The sequence below is a fragment of the Anomaloglossus baeobatrachus genome, chromosome 7, assembly GCF_048569485.1.
Source record: "Anomaloglossus baeobatrachus isolate aAnoBae1 chromosome 7, aAnoBae1.hap1, whole genome shotgun sequence".
NCBI classification, from domain to species: Eukaryota; Metazoa; Chordata; class Amphibia; order Anura; family Aromobatidae; genus Anomaloglossus; species Anomaloglossus baeobatrachus.
This window is the reverse complement of record NC_134359.1, coordinates 106,378,292-106,399,727: the sequence shown is the minus strand read 5'-3', so window position 1 is coordinate 106,399,727 and position 21,436 is coordinate 106,378,292. Positions and strand designations below refer to the sequence as shown.

At 43.1% G+C, this 21,436-nt stretch overlaps 1 protein-coding gene across 13 annotated transcripts in view; it reads left to right on the top strand.

Annotated features, from left to right (window-relative positions):
• Window positions 1–20,780, top strand: part of MAP2 (microtubule associated protein 2) — a 366,782-nt gene extending 346,002 nt beyond the window's left edge. For 10 of the 13 annotated variants that reach the window (XM_075317562.1, XM_075317560.1, XM_075317557.1 and 7 more), the window contains 4 exons: window positions 6,297–6,389; window positions 7,662–7,743; window positions 11,798–11,910; window positions 14,598–20,780. In XM_075317562.1, coding sequence (XP_075173677.1) covers window positions 6,297–6,389; window positions 7,662–7,743; window positions 11,798–11,910; window positions 14,598–14,813 — 504 coding nt within the window. In that variant the 3' untranslated portion in view covers window positions 14,814–20,780. The remainder of the gene's footprint in view (window positions 1–6,296; window positions 6,390–7,661; window positions 7,744–11,797; window positions 11,911–14,597) is intronic. The other 3 variants (XM_075317561.1, XM_075317570.1, XM_075317564.1) reach the window with 2 other exon arrangements.
• The last annotated feature ends 656 nt before the right edge of the window (window positions 20,781–21,436 follow it).

The window sequence follows — 21,436 nt, the reverse complement described above, 5'->3', positions numbered from 1 at the left end:
GGAGCGCCTGGTTTCCGGACGCCGCTGAATTGTGAAGACCGGGGACTACCGCGCCGACCGCGCCTGCTTGTCAGCCGCGGTATTAAATTTAGTCCCCGGCTTCATCGCGGCCTAGTGGCAAAACTCCCGCCCCCGGGCCTGTCTATCAGAGATAGGGGCGGGACAGCCGACCTGACGTCGGATGTGAGGGCCGGGGCATCCTGTATGCTCCCTCCCCCCTCACTGATCACTGTGGGGACCCCAGATTCCCGCACTTTTCCTAACGCCGCCCATGGCTTCACTCCTCCCCTGAGAGCTCCGGCAGCCATCTTTAGGACATTCTGCCGGTGGAGAATCACAGAGAACAGCTCTGCAGCTCTGGGAGACCAGGCAGGGAATCTGGAGCACACACACCCCGCTTTTTAGCGGTCGGTAAGCCTGCACCGGTCACTCGGTGTTGGTCCCCTTGGGTGCCGGTATAGATACGTATATATATATACTTATTTCTGTTCGGCCGGGCTGTATACCCTTTTTTCTATATACCCTCAGTGATCACGCTCCTAGGACACAACAGCATGTCAGCCACAAGGAGCAAGGGCACTAAAGCACAGGGTTTTTTTGCGACATGTACCTCTTGTAGGGCCATGCTACCTGCGGGTTCCACCTACCCTCACTGTGAGCAATGCTCGACCCCTGTTACGCTTGCTCAGCCGGAGCCTCGGTCACTAGTGGGCCCCTCGGCTCAGGCAGACCCCCCTGCTTCCACTGTCCAGGTGGCAGCGACAGAGTTTGCAGTTTTTGCTGAAAAGCTCTGAGTCACTCTCACAATCCATGGCTCAGTCTATGGACAAATGGTCTGCCAAGTTGCTGGAAGCCCTGCAGTCCAGACCGGTCCTTACACAGGCCCCTGACCCTGATAGATCGGCGCCTCCAGGTCCCTCTCGGTACACCCCGGCCGGGGTGGACCCTAGGTCTCACGTGGAGGACTCCTCCACGGACCACAGTCCCAGACCAGCTAAGCGGGCTCGCTTGGAATCTTCCCCGACTTCATCACGCTGCTCGGGTTCCCAGCTTGAGGACTCTCTGGAGGACGAGGCGGAGGTTGCAGCTCAGGGCTCGGACCCTGATGTTGCTCTCAATCTTGATACACCTGAAGGGGACGCCTTAGTAAATGATCTCTCGTCCATCAATCAGGTGTTGGATCTATCTCCCCCACCTCCACCTATAGAGGAGTCGGCCTCTCAGCAGGAGAAACACCAGTTTAGGTTTCCCAAACGTACACGGAGTGCATTTTTTGATCACTCTAACTTCAGAGATGCTGTCCAGAAGCCCAGAGCGGTTCCGGACAAGCGCTTTACTAAGCGCCTTACTGACACACGTTACCCCTTCCCCTCTGACGTAGTTAAGGGTTGGGCTCAATGTCCTAAGGTGGATCCCCCAGACTCCAGATTGGCGGCTAGATCTGTAGTTTCGGTTGCAGGTGGCTCATCACTAAAAGATGCCACTGACAGGCAGATAGAACTCCTGGTGAAATCCATCTATGAGGCCACGGGAGCGTCTTTTGCCCCGGCTTTTGCAGCCGTGTGGGCACTCCAAGCTATCTCAGCTTGTCTGGCTGAGATTAATGCGGTCACACGTACGTCTGCCCCGCAGGTTGCATCTTTAACCTCTCAGGCGTCGGCGTTTTCTTCCTACGCCATGAACGCAGTCCTAGACTCTGCTAGCCGTACAGCGGTGGCATCCGCTAATTCGGTTGCAGTCCGCAGGGCCATGTGGCTGCGCGAATGGAAGGCAGACTCGGCTTCCAAGAGGTTCTTAACCGGTTTGCCGTTTTCTGGCGAGAGATTGTTTGGCGAACGTTTGGATGAGATTATTAAGGAATCCAAGGGAAAGGACTCCTCCTTACCCCAGTCCAAACCTAAGAGACCTCAGCAACGAAAAATTAAATCGAGGTTTCGGTCCTTTCGTCCCTCCGCCAAGCCACAGTCCTCTTCGTCCAATAGACAGGACAAAGGCCAGAGGAACTCCTATGCGTGGCGATCTAAGTCACGCCCCCAAAAGACCGCCGGAGGCACTGCTTCCAAGGTGGCCTCCTCATGACTCACGGCATCCCCGAACCGCATCCTCGGTCGGTGGCAGGCTCTCCCGCTTTCGCGACGCCTGGTGGCCACATGTTCAAGACCGATGGGTGAGAGACATTCTGTCTCACGGTTACAGGATAGAGTTCAGCTCTCGTCCTCCGACTCGTTTCTTCAGAACCTCCCCGCCCCCCGCGCGAGCAGACGCACTTTTTCAAGCAGTGGACGCTCTGAAAAAAGAAGGAGTCGTGACCCCCGTTCCCACTCAGGAACAGGGTCGCAGTTTTTACTCCAACTTATTCGTGGTGCCAAAGAAAGACGGATCATTCCGTCCCGTTCTGGACCTCAAATTGCTCAACAAACACGTGAGCACCAGACGATTCCGGATGGAATCTCTCCGCTCGGTCATCGCCTCGATGTCACAAGGAGACTTCCTCGCATCGATCGACATCAAGGATGCCTATCTCCATGTGCCGATCGCACCAGAACATCAACGCTTTTTGCGTTTTGCCATCGGGGACGAACACCTTCAGTTCGTGGCATTGCCCTTCGGCCTGGCGACAGCCCCACGGGTTTTCACCAAAGTCATGGCATCCGTTGTGGCGGTCCTGCATTCTCAGGGGCACTTGGTGATTTCCTACTTAGACGATCTCGGGCGGCGTGTCAACACAGCCTTACCGTCGCTCTGGAGACCCTCCAGCAGTTCGGGTGGCTCATCAACTTCCAAAAATCCAAGTTGACACCGACCCAATCTCTGACCTATCTAGGGATGGAGTTTCATACACAGTCAGCGGTAGTCAAGCTTCCACTAGACAAACAGCTGTCACTGCAGGCAGGGGTGCAGTCTCTGATTCAGACTCAGTCGCACCCCTTGAGACGCCTCATGCACTTCCTGGGGAAGATGGTGGCAGCGATGGAAGCAGTGCCCTTCGCGCAATTCCATCTGCGCCCGCTCCAGTGGGACATTCTCCACAAATGGGACAGGAGGTCGAGCTCTCTCGACAGGAACGTCTCTCTTTCCCTTGCAACAAAGACGTCTCTTCAGTGGTGGCTTCTTCCCACTTCTCTTTCACAGGGAAAATCCTTCCTGCCCCCAACCTGGGCTGTGGTCACCACGGACGCGAGCCTGTCAGGGTGGGGAGCGGTGTTCCTCCATCACAGGGCTCAGGGAACCTGGACTCCGATAGAGTCTTCCCTGCAGATCAATGTCCTGGAGATAAGGGCAGTGTATCTGGCCCTATTGGCTTTCCAGCAGTTGCTGGAGGGCAGGCAGATCCGTATCCAGTCGGACAACGCCACTGCCGTCGCATACATCAACCACCAAGGCGGCACGTGGAGTCGTCAAGCCTTCCAGGAAGTCCAGCGAATTCTGCAGTGGGTGGAAGCCACAGCATCCACCATCTCCGCAGTTCACATACCGGGCGTAGAAAACTGGGAGGCAGATTTTCTCAGTCGTCAGGGCATGGATGCGGGGGAATGGTCCCTGCACCCAGAAGTGTTTTGAGAGATCTGTCGCCGCTGGGGAACGCCGGACGTCGATCTCATGGCGTCACGGCACAACAACAAGGTCCCGGCCTTCATGGCACGATCTCAAGATCACAGAGCTCTGGCGGCGGACGCATTAGTTCAGGATTGGTCGCAGTTTCAACTGCCTTATGTATTTCCTCCTCTGGCAATGCTGCCCAGAGTACTACGCAAGATCAGGTCCGACTGCCGTCGCGCCATTCTCGTCGCTCCAGACTGGCCGAAGCGGTCATGGTACCCGGATCTGTGGCATCTCACGGTGGGTCAGCCGTGGGCGCTGCCAGACCGCCCAGACTTGCTGTCGCAAGGGCCGTTTTTCCATCTGAATTCTACGGCCCTCAACCTGACTGTGTGGCCATTGAGTCCTGGCTCCTAGCGTCTTCAGGGTTGTCTCAGGATGTCATTGCCACTATGAGACAGGCCAGGAAACCGACGTCCGCCAAGATCTATCACAGGACTTGGCGGATTTTCTTGTCCTGGTGTTCTGATAAAGGTTTTACTCCCTGGCCTTTTGCCTTACCCACTTTTCTTTCCTTCCTTCAATCCGGAATGGATAAGGGGTTGTCACTTAGTTCCCTCAAAGGGCAAGTATCGGCACTCTCAATATTCTTTCAAAAGCGCCTGGCTAAGCTTCCGCAGGTCCCCACGTTCCTGCAGGGAGTTTGCCACATAGTCCCACCTTACAAGCGTCCGCTGGAACCCTGGGACCTTAACAGGGTGCTAACGGCTCTTCAGAAACCGCCTTTTGAGCCGCTGCGGGATGTCTCCTTATCGTGTCTTTCGCAGAAAGTGGCATTTCTAGTAGCAGTTACTTCACTCCGTAGAGTGTCGGAGCTTGCAGCACTGTCATGCAAAGCCCCCTTCTTGGTTTTTCACCAGGATAAGGTGGTTCTCCGTCCTGTTCCGGAATTTCTCCCTAAGGTGGTATCGCCTTTTCATCTCAATCAGGATATCACCTTACCTTCATTTTGCCCTAATCCAATTCACCGCTTTGAAAAGGATTTGCACTCATTAGATCTAGTGAGAGCACTCCGTTTCTACGTGTCTCGCACAGCGCCCCTGCGCCGTTCAGATGTGCTTTTTGTCCTTGTGGCTGGTCAGCGTAAGGGTTCGCAAGCTTCCAGGTCAACCTTGGCTCGGTGGATTAAGGAACCGATTCTTGAAGCTTACCGTTCTTCGGGGCTTCCGATTCCTTCGGGGCTGAAAGCCCATTCTACCAGAGCCGTGGGGGCGTCCTGGGCATTGCGGCACCAGGCAACGGCTCTACAAGTGTGTCAGGCAGCTACGTGGTCTAGTTTGCACACTTTCACAAAGCACTATCAAGTGCATGCCTATGCTTCGGCAGATGCCAGTCTAGGTAGGCAAGTACTTCAGGCGGCGGTGGCCCACCTGTAAGAGGGAGTCGTGTCGGCTCTTGTTATCGAGGTATTCTTTTACCCACCCAGGGACTGCTTTTGGACGTCCCAATTGTCTGGGTCTCCCAATGGAGCGACAAAGAAGAAGGGAATTTTGTTTACTTACCGTAAATTCCTTTTCTTCTAGCTCCTATTGGGAGACCCAGCACCCGCCCCTGTTCCCTTCGGGCTAGTTGTTCTTTTGTGTACACATGTTGTTCATGTTCAATTGTTTCATGGTTTTCAGTTCTCCGAACATCCTTCGGATTGAATTTACCTTAAACCAATTTATAAGTTTCCTCCTTCCTGCTTTTGCACCAAAACTGAGGAGCCCGTGATGCACGGGAGGGTGTATAGGCAGAGGGGAGGGGTTATACTTTTGAGTGTAATACTTTGTGTGGCCTCCGGAGGCAGAAGCTATACACCCAATTGTTTGGGTCTCCCAATAGGAGCTAGAAGAAAAGGAATTTACGGTAAGTAAACAAAATTCCCTTCTTTGTCAATATTTCCAAAGCAGTAATGCAATGCCTGTCTTTTTACTTATTTTTTTACATTAGTTATGTATTTTTCTCCTTTGTCCAATATTCTTATAGCAGTAATGCAATGCAAATGTACCCTTATATTATTGACTGCCACTGGATATGCTTTTGTACTTATGTTGTTTTTTTGATTGGCGCCTGTTCACATTTGTGGAAGATGCTTGTCAGTTTTTTGATATAGTTGTAGTTTTTTTTTATCCACCATAAGGTTTCAAAAATATGGGCCTTTTTATTTAGTGCTAATTATTGTCTTTACAAGTGGGTGAGGCGCCAAGGGTAATAATGCAGAGGAGTCTATTTACACACTCACTTGGTAATGACCATAAAATTAGTGCTAAATAAGAAGACTCATGTCCCTATGATGGATATAAAAAAAGACCGAATACCTGGGGAGCATCGGAATAAAATAAGAGCAGAAACTGAAGGCTTATGACCTGGTGACAGGTCCTTTTTAAGGCCCAAATAGGATTGGCCATTGTGAGGTTAAGGTGAGCATTGGACCTATAGCCCACCAGAGCTGTGAAGCTGTGATATACTCTACCATAAGATCTGGTTTCTGCAGAAACAGTAAATCATCTTATAATATTTTTAAAGACAATACAATACAAATTGTGTTACTATGTAAGATGCACGTTCATTGAAGGAAAGACTACTAATATTGTGCATCACACAAAGCTTATGGATTGCTTCCTTTCTTTAGGACCACCCTATGGTAGCAATAAGTGTTTTGCTGCTACCCTTTGTCATTAGAACACGCTTACTTTGCCTCCTGTTCCTTTTAGGTAAAAATCTTAAATGAGAAGACTGATTATAGTGCTGTTCAGTCTCGTTGTGGTTCCAAGGATAACATCTGTCATAATGCTGGGGGAGGTGATGTAAGTAAGGGTGCACTCTATGATGGCATCTCCTCCAACACTTCCTTGGTGCTCCTTCTGAAGGTCCTTTAAGGCTCCACCCTTTTGTACCACATTTAACCTTTCAGCACCTGTTCTGTCTCTTGTTTGTCTCTTTAATGTTCACCCTTAGGGTATGTTCACACAGAGATATACCTATGGATTTCTCAATGCATTTCAGCTATCAAGAACATCCACAAACCGTCCTGCAATGCAATCAAAGGGAAATCTACATTGCCTTTCATATAGGCGCAGATTTTTCCAATTTATCTGAAAATCACTTCAAAAACTGAAACCCTCCTCTCAGAAATCGCAGAGGGTAGCCAAAATGCGGATTAGTCTTATTGATTGGGGCTAATCTGTGGGCAGACCTATGGCAATTCAAACCAGCCCAGAAAATCAATGGTCAGCCTCAGGTATCTGCTGCAGATTCTTAGTCAAATCAAGGTCGGGAATTTCCAATCTTATATATCTTCTGTGTGAACGTGCCCATATAGTTGGCCACATCAGCAGACTAATAGGTGAAATATAGTGTCAGGGAATTGTGTATCTGTCAGCTACAACTAAAATGTGGCCACCTATGCTTGGTTAGAAGAATCAGTAAAATGGTGGTCCATGGCGATCAATCGATTGCCATGGATTAGTCTGGTGAAACTCCCATTAATTAGGTAACGCCTAAAAGAGCAACTATAGATGAAAGTCCAAGTCAAGTCTACCAGATTAGCAGCTGCTCTTTTTGGAATTTCCCTTAAAGAGGAGGCTCTGAAGTAGGAATTCTGTTATGTCCTCCTAATCCAACATCCTGAAAAGGATGACTCCTATACACAACCACAGAATAAGCACATATTTTGCCTACAAACATCACTGGGATGTTTGAGACCCAAATTATAAATGAGAAAGAGGAATTTTAAAGGAAGAGGTAACGAGAAAGAAGAGAGTCCATCCAGAATCCTTTACCTTAAGAACATGGTTCTCAAAATAGAATTATAGCTGAAGGTCAGATTAATCCCTTACTCCTATATTAATTTGTTTTTAACCACTTTTTGCACATTAACTGATGTCTTCTGAATATAATGTAACTACTTGTTTCATGACTTGCTGCACCTCTGACCTCTGTCTGTATTCACTACCACTATGGCATGAAACTTGACTCTTTTTCCAAATTATCCTGTAATTCCTTGTCTAATCCTCTCTGGGGTCATCCAGATTGACTTTCTATATGTCTAATGTTATTTCTTAAATCTATTGTTACAGATACAGATTGTTAGCAAGAAGATTGATCTTAGTCATGTAACATCAAAATGTGGATCTCTGAGGAACATTCGTCATAGGCCAGGTAAAGAGATTCTCATTTTTGTAGTTATTAGACCATGTTCACATGTTGCAGAAAACCTCTGCTGTGGATTTGGTTACAAATCTAAAACAAATCCATATGTGTTAATTGCAGCATCGTGGGCCTGGGTTTGGACCAAACCAAGAACAACTGCATGGCGTTTGCATGTTATCTTTTGATATTGCTACAATAGTCTTCAAAAGGATTGCGTCATCTACGATATTTTGTGCATATCGACAAATTATCCTATAAATGCCCAATAGATGAGAATGTTTCCTCAAAGACTCGCTATTATCTGAAAAAGAGGGGGGAATGGAGAGCCTGGCTTTTTGGCTTTCTCAATTCTTGTCCATGACAATCCTTACAGATATGTTATATATGTCCCTCAATGGAGGCCCCCATTAAGGGAGGTATTTAAAAGGGGTAATAATTCTTTTATCACTATTGTAATGCTGGTGCGTAGTCTAGATAACTAGAGAATACTGGGTTTGCTATAGTTGTCATATGGGACTGCCCGTATGCAGTTAAGGACTTTGTGGTATCAACTCTGGAAATTCAACATATGGCAGATGAGATGGCTAAGATCCTGCAAAAGGAATTCACCTGGCCACCAGTGGCATGGTGACTATCACCTACTCATCCCAAGCCTCACTTGTCCTAGTTTGCTGGTCTGATCATCTTGAGCCTAGCTGCTGGTCCAGAATACTCAACCTGGTCAACCTGGCTCATGTGCCGGTTGGACACTTCATCTCCTTCTGTGCTTTGGCTGAGCCCAAATGTAACTTCCGCACCACAGCGATGGCACTCAACCTAACCCCAGCAAGCCTGCTGTTTGAGGATTTGAGCAAAAATGCAATAATATAATATTCCCAAGAGTAGACACCTTGCAATAAATTTTGCAAACTCATAAAAAATGTATTATATGCACAGTGGAACCTTGGTTTACGAGCATAATCCGTTCTATGAGTGTGCTCGTAAATCAAGTTACTCGTATATCAAAGCAAATTTTGCCATAGGAAATAATTGAAAGTCTGACAATCCGTTCCACAACTTGTAGCAATGTCCCATCCTGGTCCCCTATGGTGCCATTGTACACACTGTACACACACATACATTATTCTCACCTATCCTCTGTTCGCTCGGCAGCCTCTTCCCTGGTTCTTGCAGTCCGCAGGCATGTGGACCCGGTAACTATCACCGCCGATGCAGGGGCTGCCGCTGTCAGTGCTTCAGCAGCTGACATCATACTCATGCGCAGCGTGCTGACTTTAAGAATACCGTGCAGAGAGAACTGACACTTCTCAGCACCGGCTCTGAAATGAAGCAAAGACTGCAGCACCCCCTGCAGCAGCTACAATCGTTATCGGATTCATGTGCCTGGAGGCCAGGAGAAGCAGCCAGAGCGGATCACAGGACCGGTGAAAGTATGGAACCGGAAGTGTGTGAGGTGAGTACAGCAGATCATTGCTCGTAAACCGAAGCTTTGCTCGTCTTGCAAATTACTTGCACACCGGGTTACTCGTAATCCGAGGTTCCACTGTATTTACCCCCATCAGCACCTATATCCTCGATTCAAATGTCCTGTCCCCTCGCAGTGCAACTCTGGCCTGGAACATGGAGGGACATATGACCCGAGTGGTTTACCAGTGGCCTCTATTAAATAACACTGCATACGGTATTAGAAACCAGTGTATGCACAGTGCCCCTCAGTGAAGGCCGCCGGTGGATGTCCATCAGCAGCCATATCCGAATTGTATTAATTACTGGATGAAATGTGCTGCATGTGTCTTTCACATTTGTAAAGAGTATTAGTAAAGTGAGTAATATTAACAGTCCCTTCCTCATCATCATTACCCAATTGATTAGAGTCGTCAACGTACCTATTGAAAATACCCCAAATAGATACTAAAAAAGTAAAACATACCATTTAACCGAATACCCACAAGGAAATGAATCATAAAATAACGCTGATCACATCCTGAAAAATAGCTGCATTTTGTCAAACCCCTGCTAATGTTTGGTTTGATATCTTCTGATCTTTGGAGGGAAGGTTAGAAAGACAATTGACCAACATTTTAAATATGACCACAAGAGACCAATTAATTCTGGGATCCATTCTCAGCAGAGAAAAATTGATTGAGACCGCAGAAATAAAATAGCACAGTGGTGACATTTAGTCTTTTGCTGGACAGAAAATGAAATGCTACTTTGTGGTCTAGCTGACAATTATAGCACTAAAGAAAGGATTGTATTGAGCTCATTTACTTTGGATGTTCCAGTTGCCAAAACAGCAATACAGCAATAACATACTTTTTAGTTTTATATTCTATGTTCAGTAGTCATTATAAATCTCTAGGATTTGAGAAATTGTAAAAATATTTAATCAGGATAAATGAAAGAAAAAAATATAAGGGTTAACGCTATCGTTTTGCATTGATCTTCCTCAATAGCGTAATCATAAATACTTTGTTGCTGGATTTAAAAGTCGGAATGCATAAACAGACCATTAAAGGGAACCTGTCAGGTCCAATATGGACCCAGAACCACGAGCAGTTGTGGGTGCATATTGCTAATTCCTGCCTAACTGTCCCTGTATCTAGTAGCATACATAAAGAGATCATTCAAAGTATTTCTAAAGATCCGTTATGATATGTTAATGAGCGTAGGGACTAGTTGTAAGGGTGTTATGTCCCTTGACTAGTCCGCCCTCTTAGCAGGTTAGCACGCCTACAGAGGCGTGCTAACATGTAATTCAGTGCACATTACCCAGCATCATCAGCAAATGTCAGCATTACCCAGCATCATCAGCAGTGATGCATGTACCTGTGTCCATTGTCACCGTCCCCCTCAGATACCGGGTTTAGGTTCAGTGCGCATGTTTACAAGTCTCGGCACTTCCGATCATGCACACTAGACCTCTCTGAAGCTGGGATGTGTACACCCGGCTTCATAGTGCGCATGACCAGAAGTGCGGTGACTTCTGATCATGCGCACGGACCCTAAAACCGGCATCTGAGAGGTGGTGACAATGGACACAGGTACGTACACACGTCACCGCCGATGATGCTGGGCAATGCGCATTGAATAACATGTTAGCACGCTCCTGTGGGCAGACTAGTCAGGGAAAATAACGCCCTTTCGATTAATCCCTGGCCTCATTAGCATATCATAAAGGATCTTTAGAAATACTTTTTCTAAAGATGCCTTTATCTATGCTACTAGATGTTTGGACAGTTAGGCAGGGATTAGAAACTGCACATGGTTCTGGGTGCATATTGCACATGACAGGTTCACTTTAAAAGGAATCTGTCACCAGGTTTTTGCTACTTCATCTGAGAGCAGAATGTTGGAGGCAAAGAGATTCTAAAACTAACCATGTTTAACTTAGATTACTGGGTGCAGCCAGTCTGACATTATCTTAGAGTTCAGTTTACTGAGCAGGGAGAACTGTCCAGCCCACAACAGGATCTCAGTAGAGATTGTGCAGTGATTGTGAGGTGTCAATCACAGGAGGGGGAGTGCTGGACAACATGGCACAAGTGAACTGGCCACAGTATTGATAAGGATCCGGCTGCTAATGTAAACAGCACATAAACAAATGGTCAGTCTGTAACAACACAGGCATGCCTGAACTCTCTGTCTTAACCCTTACAGCATGCTGGCTTCAGCTTACATACAAAAAACTTGGTCACAGATTCCTTTAATAAAGTAATTAAATCATCCACATTGTATAAATGTATCTGAACCACTGAATAGTTGGTAAATAAAAGTTCTAATTTAATATGGAGGATGAACCGACTCCATGACATATGATGGTGTCTCTTGGACTGGAATTTGACAAAACCTGTTGGTCCCCATTCTGAAACAATGAGATCCATTATTGATATTCATTGTATGATGATGGGAGCAGAGCCTTAAACGCAGCTGGTTATTTAGTGAAATATATTTCAACTGATTCCTTTTTTGTTTTATTTTATTTTTGCTGCTTCTTTATTTCAGTGATATGTGATAGACATTATTTTACTTCAATAAAGTAATCTTAGTTTATTCTTTGCAGGAGGTGGAAATATTAAGATTGAAAGTGTTAAGTTGGATTTCAAGGAAAAAGCCCAGTCAAAGATCGGCTCACTAGATAATGCTCACCACATGCCTGGTGGTGGAAATATCAAGGTGAGAAATTAAAATTGTCATTGTTACTTAAGACCTGTGCGCACGCTGTGGATTTATTGCAGATTTTGCCGTGGATTTGCTGCAGAAAATGTGTCTAACATTGCTGAAGTCATTCCCCAGCAAATCCTATGGGTTTTAAAAAATGCTGTGTGCACATTGCGTTTTTTAATACCCGCGGATTTTCCGCTGCAGAATTAATGAGCATGTCACTTCTTTTCTGCAGGTACCTGCGTTTTTTGCCATAGATAATGGTAAAAATCCGCAGGGACCAACCTGCAGGAAATTCGCGGAAAATCCGCGGTAAATCCACGGCAAACCGCGGTAAAACCGCATGCGGATTTCGCTGGGGTTTTGGTGCGTTTTTTTATCGTGGGTGCGGGATTCTTTAAGAGGGTCCATTTTTTTCTTAAGAAATAGTCACTTTCTAGTGCGCACAGGGCCTTACAGAATTACTAAACATGCAATTATTTCCTCATGGGTCAGTAGTACAAAGGAAGATAATAAACTTTGTATAATATCTTATCAAAGAAAATTACCTTTTTTCCCCACTCTCAAAAACTGTGCAAATCTTTAGTGCTGTCTTCAGTAAGGGAAAAGATAACAGCTGCTGCCTATAGGGAGTATCTAAGGCAGAAAACAAGTGCAATAGAGTCTTAACTGGTTAACAGTATGGGTAAGGATGAGATTAGTATCCTTGTATGACACAACTACTAATGCAAATATATCGAAAAGACTGACCCGCACATCCAACAGGTGTGAACAGGTGCTAGCTGAAAACACAATATAACTACAAAATACATACAGCTGCACTCTAGATTGCTAACATTGAATAAGGGAACTCTGGTATTGCTTAACTGTTAAAAAAAGAGATACTTAGCTTATGTATTGGCGAATGCATGTGAGCCCAGTAACCAGCGACAAAGTGATCTCAATATACCGGGACCCTAACGTAAATGCTTTTATCCGGGTTAAATACCTACATGTCTGGGCATAAAGGATCCAGCTTTAAAGGACGATGGACACAGCCTGGTTACAGGGCAGATGCTCAATCAGAAAGAAACACACTACAAATACACTGTGTGCCGAATTATTAGGCAAATGAGTATTTTGATCACATGATAATTTTTATACATGTTGTCCTACTCCAAGCTGTATAGGCTTGAGAGCCAACTACCAATTAAGTAAATTAGGTGATGTGTATCTCTGTAATGAGGAAGGGTGTGGTGTAATGACATCAACACCCTATATAAGATGTGCTTAATTATTAGGCAACTTCCTTTCCTTGGCAAAATGGGTCACAAGAGAGATTTAAGGGCTCTAAAAAGTCTAAAATTGTGAGATGTCTTGCAGAGGGATGCAGCAGTCTTGAAATCTATTCAGTCTTGAATCTATGGATGGTAGACTGTTGAGGGTCACCATAAAGAAAGGTGGCTATATTGGTCACTAATTTTTGGGGGGTTTTGCAATGCAGAAATGTTTTATTTCTAAATTTTGTGTAGTTATATTGGTTTACCTGGTGAGATGGAAATATATTTGGTTTTTATTAAGTTGCCTAATAATTCTGCACAGTAATAGTTACCTGCACAAACAGATATCCTCTTAAGATAGCCAAATCTAAAAAAACCCACTCCAATTTCCAAAAATATTAAGCTTGGATATTTAGTCTTTTGGGTTGATTGAGAACATAGTTGTTGATCAATAATATAAGAAATCCTCTAAAATACAACTTGCCTAATAATTCTGCACATGGTGTATATCAAAAAGACTCACCCACGCATCCAACAGATGTGAACAGGTGCTAGCTGAAAACACAATAAAACTACAAAATACATATAGCTGCACTCTAGAATGCTAACATTGAATAAGGGAACTCTGGTATTGCATTACTGATAAAGGAATATTTAAAAAAAAAAAAAAAAGATACTTAGCTTATATATTGGCCAATGCAACTACTGATGCATGTGTAACAGGCTGTTACAGATCCACGGGTGATGCACACCGAGATAGGAGATGATCGGAATGAAAATGCGGTTCTTCTTCGCTGCCTCAATGGACAAGAAGGACTCCAAATGGATTACGTTGAAAATGGTTTATTAGTCTACACATTTCAAGGCAATCTCACCCCTTCCTAAGGATGAAAAACCATAGTACTGGTTTTGTCCTGAGGAAGGGTGAGATTGCCTTGAAAAGCGTAGACTAATAAATCATTTTCAACGTTATCCATTTGGAGTCCTTTTTTGTCCATTGATGCAGCGCAGAAGAAGCACATTTTTCCTGATCAGCTGCTGTCTTTAGAAGTATATGGAGGGGGAGATGCTGGAAGTATAAAGAGCACAACACACAAAAAGAACTTCTAGAGCTTCTAGAGAAGAGAAACTACAGACTCTAAACTCTGATTTCCCCCTCCCCATAAAGCTTTTTTAAAGTCTGATGATCTTATAAAGTTAATTGGGTTAGTTAACTTACTGATCTCTATGGGTCCGACTGCTGGGACTCCCAGAGATCCCAAGAATGAAGGTGCACATGCTATGGCTTCATATTGTTACTGTCTTCCACATTTTGTTATTTTGGAGCTTTAGTTAGAGTTGAATCTTTGTAGGAGGATAGAAATCCTTTCAAGAATAAATCAGAGAAAAGGTTTCTGCTCTTGTAGAAGTACATACTGATAACTATTCTTTTTTTGACAGATAGACAGTCAAAAGTTGCATTTCCGAGAGCAAGCCAAGGCCCGAGTTGACCATGGTGCTGAAATAGTCACACAGTCTCCAGGTCCTTCTAGCATTGCCTCTCCACGGCGTCTCAGCAATGTGTCCTCTTCTGGAAGCATCAACCTGCTAGAATCACCACAGCTTGCAACCCTAGCAGAAGATGTAACTGCAGCTCTGGCCAAACAGGGCTTATGAATGTGTTATACCTTTAGCAGTGTATGAAGTTAATCTTTAATAATAATAATATTAATAATGAAATTATTTACGCATGAGCTCTTGGCAGGATTTGGGCTCAAAGCAGGTGTCACATTCATTTGTCAGATCCTTTTACACTACGACGAGCAAATATCACAAAATGTCAAACCTATACGCAAGTAGGTTTTCATTGTACACATACTTTTCAGAGTGAAGTTGCCAGGTTTTCCCATTATGTTAACTGGCAGTAAAAATAATAAATCCTAGGATAACAGTAGACAGATAGTAACTGGTCATACTTTGTCATGTTCCACAGGAATTAAAAGACCAAACGTCACATATTAGAATACTTTCCAAGCATCACCCAAGTCCTTATCACTGCTCTTGACTAGTCTTGCATGGAGCCCTACAATACTTGGTGTTATTTCAACATGTGCCTGCCAGCCACCCGATCAAAGTTTGCATAAGAGCCATGTTCTGTTAGAGCGGCTGCTCATCTTCCCGTTCAGTTCAGATAGTGGTCAAGCTCTTTGTTCTATCAAAACCCCAGTCCCTCAAGCTAACAAACCCATTGAAGCTTTCTGCAGTGCGAAAGGCCAAGGTGCGAAAAGTTTAACGAAGAAGACAAACCGTCACCACTACCCAACATACCGTAAATAAGCAATTCTTGTTAGCGTACAGACGGTCATGCTGGTAAATGGGAGAAATGCTCCCTATTGGCGGAGAGTGCTTTGAAAAAAAAATGGGGAGCAGCATTGAAAGGGAGCAACTGTTAACGCACTTATTTTATGACTAGTATCTGTATATTTAACGGTCTTTCAGCTACTAGAATGCCTGCTTTGCTTTGTAATATTGTGCATTGCAGACCTTACAAGCAGCAAAGGCCATAAAACAGAAAACTTTAGCTTTGTGCATAGGCAAACATTTCCAACACCTTTTTTCCACCCGTTTGATACAGTATTATTAATCTAGATGTATATATTTCTCTGTGGCCATGTTTTCATTCATTCTCCCAAAACCTTTTCATATACTTGAAAAAAAAATCCATTTCTTACTCACAGTATCTGTGTCTATTGCACCATTTGGTAAAGCAGTTTTAGGTAGGCATAATTTAATATTAGGAAAGCTTCTTTTTTTCCTATGTAAAAAAAAAATGCAAAATTAAAAAAAAAATGTGTACTTAAAAGAAACTCAGATAAAACACAGCAAAGCTCTTTAGCATGAAATTGCTCTGTTTGGGGTCTTAAGACGCATTGGCTGTTTTGATTTTTCTTTTTAAGCTGGATTGCTCAAAAAAACAAAAAAAAAAGCTGTTTTTGTCGATGACTGCTTTTCTCTTGCTCCTCATTTTGAAAGGGCTGAAGTGTGAGTTGGTTTTTAATCCTAAAGGTTCCTGTTTCCTTTTCTATGTACAAAGATCCATTCACAAAGTGTTGCTGATTTTGTATTTTCTACTTGCTAAAGTTGAACATTGCTCTGATTCTGGGTAGAGAGTTGTGAAGATGTACAAATGTTCTGAGACATTAACCAAGTGAACTCATTACCTTAATATATTGCTCCAATCTGCACCAAAGGGCTAGTACAAATTTACTACTGAACCCAAATTGTCTCTTCAGGGAGGAAGGAGACAAACACTAGTGCCACCTATTGGAGGTAGCAATCCTAAAAGTCAAAAGTGATCCTTTAACGACCCTTGTCAAACGACTAATGATTTATGCCAGATCAGAACCTCAATTTGCAGACACGGTGTTTTGGGATGGTTGTCCCTCGTCAGTGCAAGTATGAGATCTGATATGGCTGTATAATAGGCTAGAGGAGCATTGCGGCTTAAAGTCTCCTCTCAACTTGCTTATTAGAATGGTGTGTCAGTCTCCACAAGGAGAATGGCTTCCTTTTTAGACTACTGAACCCAAGAAGACAGAGGTCAGCCATATTTTAATTCTAGTCTCAGCTACACATGATAATATTATAACCCCAAACCATCATAAATTCTAAAGTCTAAAGGTTATAATGATTACTTATGTTCAAAATGTATAAGCTCTCCTGCAGGCTTCCTACTGAAGAAAGCCAAGTCAAGGAATGGTAGAGAATACAATATGGCATTCAACAATATTAATAATAATAATCTTCGCTTATATAGCATCATTAATTCCATAGCCCCTTATAAAAATTGACAACACTGTTCCCATTGAGGCTCACAATCTAAATTCCCTATCCGTATGTTTTTGGAGTGTGGGAAGTAACCGGAGAACACGGAGGAAACCCACTCAAACACGGGAAGAACATACAAACTCATTGCAGATGTTGCCCTTGGTTAATCCCCTATTACTCAAGGATAAAGTAAGCAAATTAAAATATGTTGCTAAGCTTAATAGTTACTAGATTATACAGAATACTACGAATACTACAGAAATCACATGCGAGAGATTTCAAAAATTGGTGGAAAACCCCCCCACAAACATAGCAATGAGAAAAACAGGCAGGACTCTGAGATAAACGGTCATCATGTTTAAATGCAGGTGATAGTTTTTTCGAGGTTAGATACATGTAAAAGACATCATTTAACATATTTTTAAAATAAGGAAAAACAAGATGAATAACCACCTTCCTTTTTGAATTGCTTTAATGCAGTTCCTTACTTTGACAACTGAAAATTTCCAAGTAGAAATATTTTTGGACAAAAGTAGACAATAACAAATGTTAGAGTAAAATTTTAAAATATCTTATGAAATGATGGACTTATGAAGGGACCTTCATCAGGCTGATTTTACATTGTGGCATGAAGTGTGTTAGAGGTATTCTCGGGAGGATCTACTGGTAAATACCTTAGTCGGATGCCACAGTATAGGTATACAGTCGAATTACCAATAGGCTTCCACTATATAAAAAAAGTACATTAACCCTAGAACGCATACCTGGGGCCTCGCAGGCCTGCTAGGTTACTTGTTTTCTATTGTAGATTTCTATGGTTGCGTGTTCTAGGGTTAAGTGATATGGTATCCCTCATTTCAATCTGCTTAATAGAAGCCAAGTTAACACTCTTTTGACCTCCAACAAAAGGAAAGCCCATCGGTGTGTTTGACTTCTATGCCTTAGCTTTTCTCTTTTGAACTATTCTCAGTGTGCCATGTTTGTTAGTACGAACTTGTTGTGCTAGTGCCATTACCGAGCTTTTTTGCAGCAGTTAAGATTTATTTGGCCCCATCACAAAAAGCTGGTACTGGTAGTAAAGATAATTTTAATATATGAGGCCCATTGTACAGTCCACGTACCAGAAGACTAATGGAGTTTACTTAGCCAGGAACCTTTGTATAACTCTAATAATGTAATGTTATAGGTTTTTCTGGGGACTGTTAGCTTTACAAAACTATCTGATGGTAAAAATCAACGGATATGTATAATAAATTGGCACAGCGGACAACAAGTTGTATTAAAGTGACTCTGTGGGGTGATTTTGCAGGGCAATACTAATGTTATCTTTAAATATGACTTAAGGAGACAAGACCTTTCAGGATCAGTAAGTTTTATTGTTCTATGGTATCCTGGTATCTTGCTGTAAGCCCACTTGTGATAGCTTTACTACAGTTTTTCTATCACTGCTGCCAGCACTGAGATGTGGGAGAGGGGAGCAGGGCATATGCAGTTTGTATTTACATATGATTGACTATTCTACATATTCTTGACTATTAAAGTCACACTGAATTCTAAGCTCTTACAGGACAACAAAATAACAAGATAAGGTAGAGCAATAAAACTTACTGATCCTGAAAGGTCTCCTTTAACCCTATTTAAAAATAACATTAGTATTGTACTACACAATCACCTGACAGATTCTCTATAATGTATTTTTTGTAGTATAATTTATTTAAAAATCTCTCAAAAGAAGAGATTGGTTGCTGGCTCATGCTATAATGCACAAAGCTGGCTTTTTAGAACAATCAGCAGATGTTCCTTTGTAGGCTAGTGACCTTTTAGATCAGTTAATGGTCATAAAATATGTTTTAGCTTATGCGGTATGGTAAATCGTGTTTTACGATCTGGTTTATTCTCAAGGTCAGATGTAAAAGCTTATGTGTAAAGTTTAGAGTAGGTCAAAGTTTAATTCATATGGTTCTGAAACATTGCGCTTGATACTTGCAGTTAATGCAGAATTAACAACTTAGACATTTATGGCATATCCACAGAATATGTCTGATAAGGACAGGTTCCTCCTCTTAGACCTGCACTTTTGTGAACAATGGGAACTCCCAGTAAGGTGGAGAATCCACATCCGCATATGTTTAATTTGAAGACACCCATCCTAGTTAGTAACCCATGTCTGGTTTTGCTGTTTGTCTTTAATCTCCCCAGTGGTCTTCGAAGCAGCAATGTGCTAGTGCTGTATCTAATGTATCCAGTTTATAGGTCTTTGTTCTTGATGGTTAGTTGCCAGAATTTTGAGAACTACTTTCTTACCCTTTTTACTGATGACGAAACATTGACTTGAACGCTCCTGTTCCGGTTGGTGATCCTTGTTTCGACAAATGAATTTTGTACAGTAGCAGAGACCGAAATGGCATTGGTATGACGTATAGTTCGTAGCAATAACCTACATCATGATTTATATAAGTTCTATAGGGTTAAAGTGCAAAAGGTATCCTATATAGAACTGGGCAACATATATAAATAAATTGAACATAAAACATTGTTGCTTGACAGACATGTTAAGTGAACAATACCTTTTTTTAGAATGGTCTCTCGATGACAAACTGATCACAGCACTGTCAACTTTTGAGTCCTCAAATGAACTGAAAAGAGGGGGGCCTATAATTTGGTCAAACTGTGTCCATTATTATACCTGGTTTAACACCCAACATAATAGGGCCTGTTTGTTCTGCATTCACACTTTTTCCATGACACTTGGGCCAGTTCTTCAACCACTGGTTAACTATTAGGTTGCAAGAACATGCGCAGAACTCCCCTCTTAAATGAAGTTGCACTTTTCGAAAGATGGACTAGGTCCCCTTCTTTACAATGACCCTAAAACAAATAACTGAGCTGCCTCTGTGGTTCATAAGTCCATGGCTGTAATCCGTTATGCAACCTAGCAGCAATTTTCAATTACTCTCTTCGACCCTGACAGGCGCTACCTTCTGTTAACCCAGAAAACCCCTTTAAAATGGCTGATTAATTAGTAGTTAACGTACTAAGCATAGTACAGTGTACTACCGTAGTAAAGGAATCACAATACTTTAGGACAGTGTTTATGACCAGTGGTGGTGTCAAAGTATTTTGTAATTGTGTTTGCAGGCCAAATACCATTAAATGAGTCCATAGAGATGTCACCCTAGTTTTAGGTGTGTAAAGAAGAAGGCTTTAGAAAATATTTATTTTATTTTATTTTTTGTTTAGGTACAGGAAATATTTGTACTTTCTTACTTTATGAAAGTAGAAGACAACTGTAAATGATTAGCCTGCTCTGACTCATGGGCTCCATGAATGCTCGACACCCTGCAGAATTAAAGGAAAGCCTATACTTAATATACTGAGAATATTGGGCCAATTTCCTTTTAGACAGAAGATAAAAATATATTTTAGTAGCAGATAACTTTGATAAAATTCTCAAAAAATGTATGTTAAAATGAAACAATAACTGAGCATGGTGTCACTGCCTCTGAAGAATCTAATGACAACCATGGACTTACAGGGTAAGAAGTTGGGGTCTTAATTATGCTGTACCAAAAAAACAAAAGTTCAACTTTAGCAATGGAATAGAAAATTCAGTCCATCACTTCTGTCTTGGATTGTGAGGGGTGTGATTTACAAATCTGTGCATTTACCTGATACCTTTAAAGCCCATAAACATAGGGAGGTGTTTATTGAATGGCTGGTGTTAGTTAGTTCATGTTTTTTTCAATCCAATTTGCAATTGTATTTGTTGCTGTATAGTGATTGTTTTGCAAAATAAACCGCTTGTCATGGTCTGTACTTTATTTATTTAGATTCTTTTTCAGATGCAAGATTCATTTTAAACATTTAAAGGGAGCTTGTCACCAAGGTTTTGCCACTTAATTTGACCTCAGTGTAAGGCCCCATTCACATGTCAGTGATTCTGGTATGTATGTGGCAGTTTTTAGACGTACCAATATCACGGACATACGAAAACCCATTAAAATAAATCAATGGATCAGCGCACACATCAGTGATTTTTCATTGAGCGTGTTTCCGTGCAGTGTACAAACGTTTCCGCACGGAGACAAGTCCGTTTTTTCTGGCATCACTGATGTCACATGGACCACACAGTGGTGTGATCTGTGTAACAAGTACCGTAAAAAAACATATCTTTGACATAAAATGATTTTTATACTCACCTGTCTCTAGCGATGCTGTCTCTGGCCGCTGCTGGCTGCTGCTTCCAAGCCAGCTAATTAGGCTCATGAATCTTCAATGCACAGCTGACCCAGAAGCAGCAGCAGCGGGGAGACAGCGAGGCCAGACACAGCAGAGTAAGAGATTCAGCACCATAGACAGCAGGAGCAGGGACAGGAGAGTTTGGAGTATCTGATCTCCATGTGCTATCACTGATAACGGATAGCACATGGAGAACACATGGGCTGTGAAATCACAGCACATGGAGGGACATA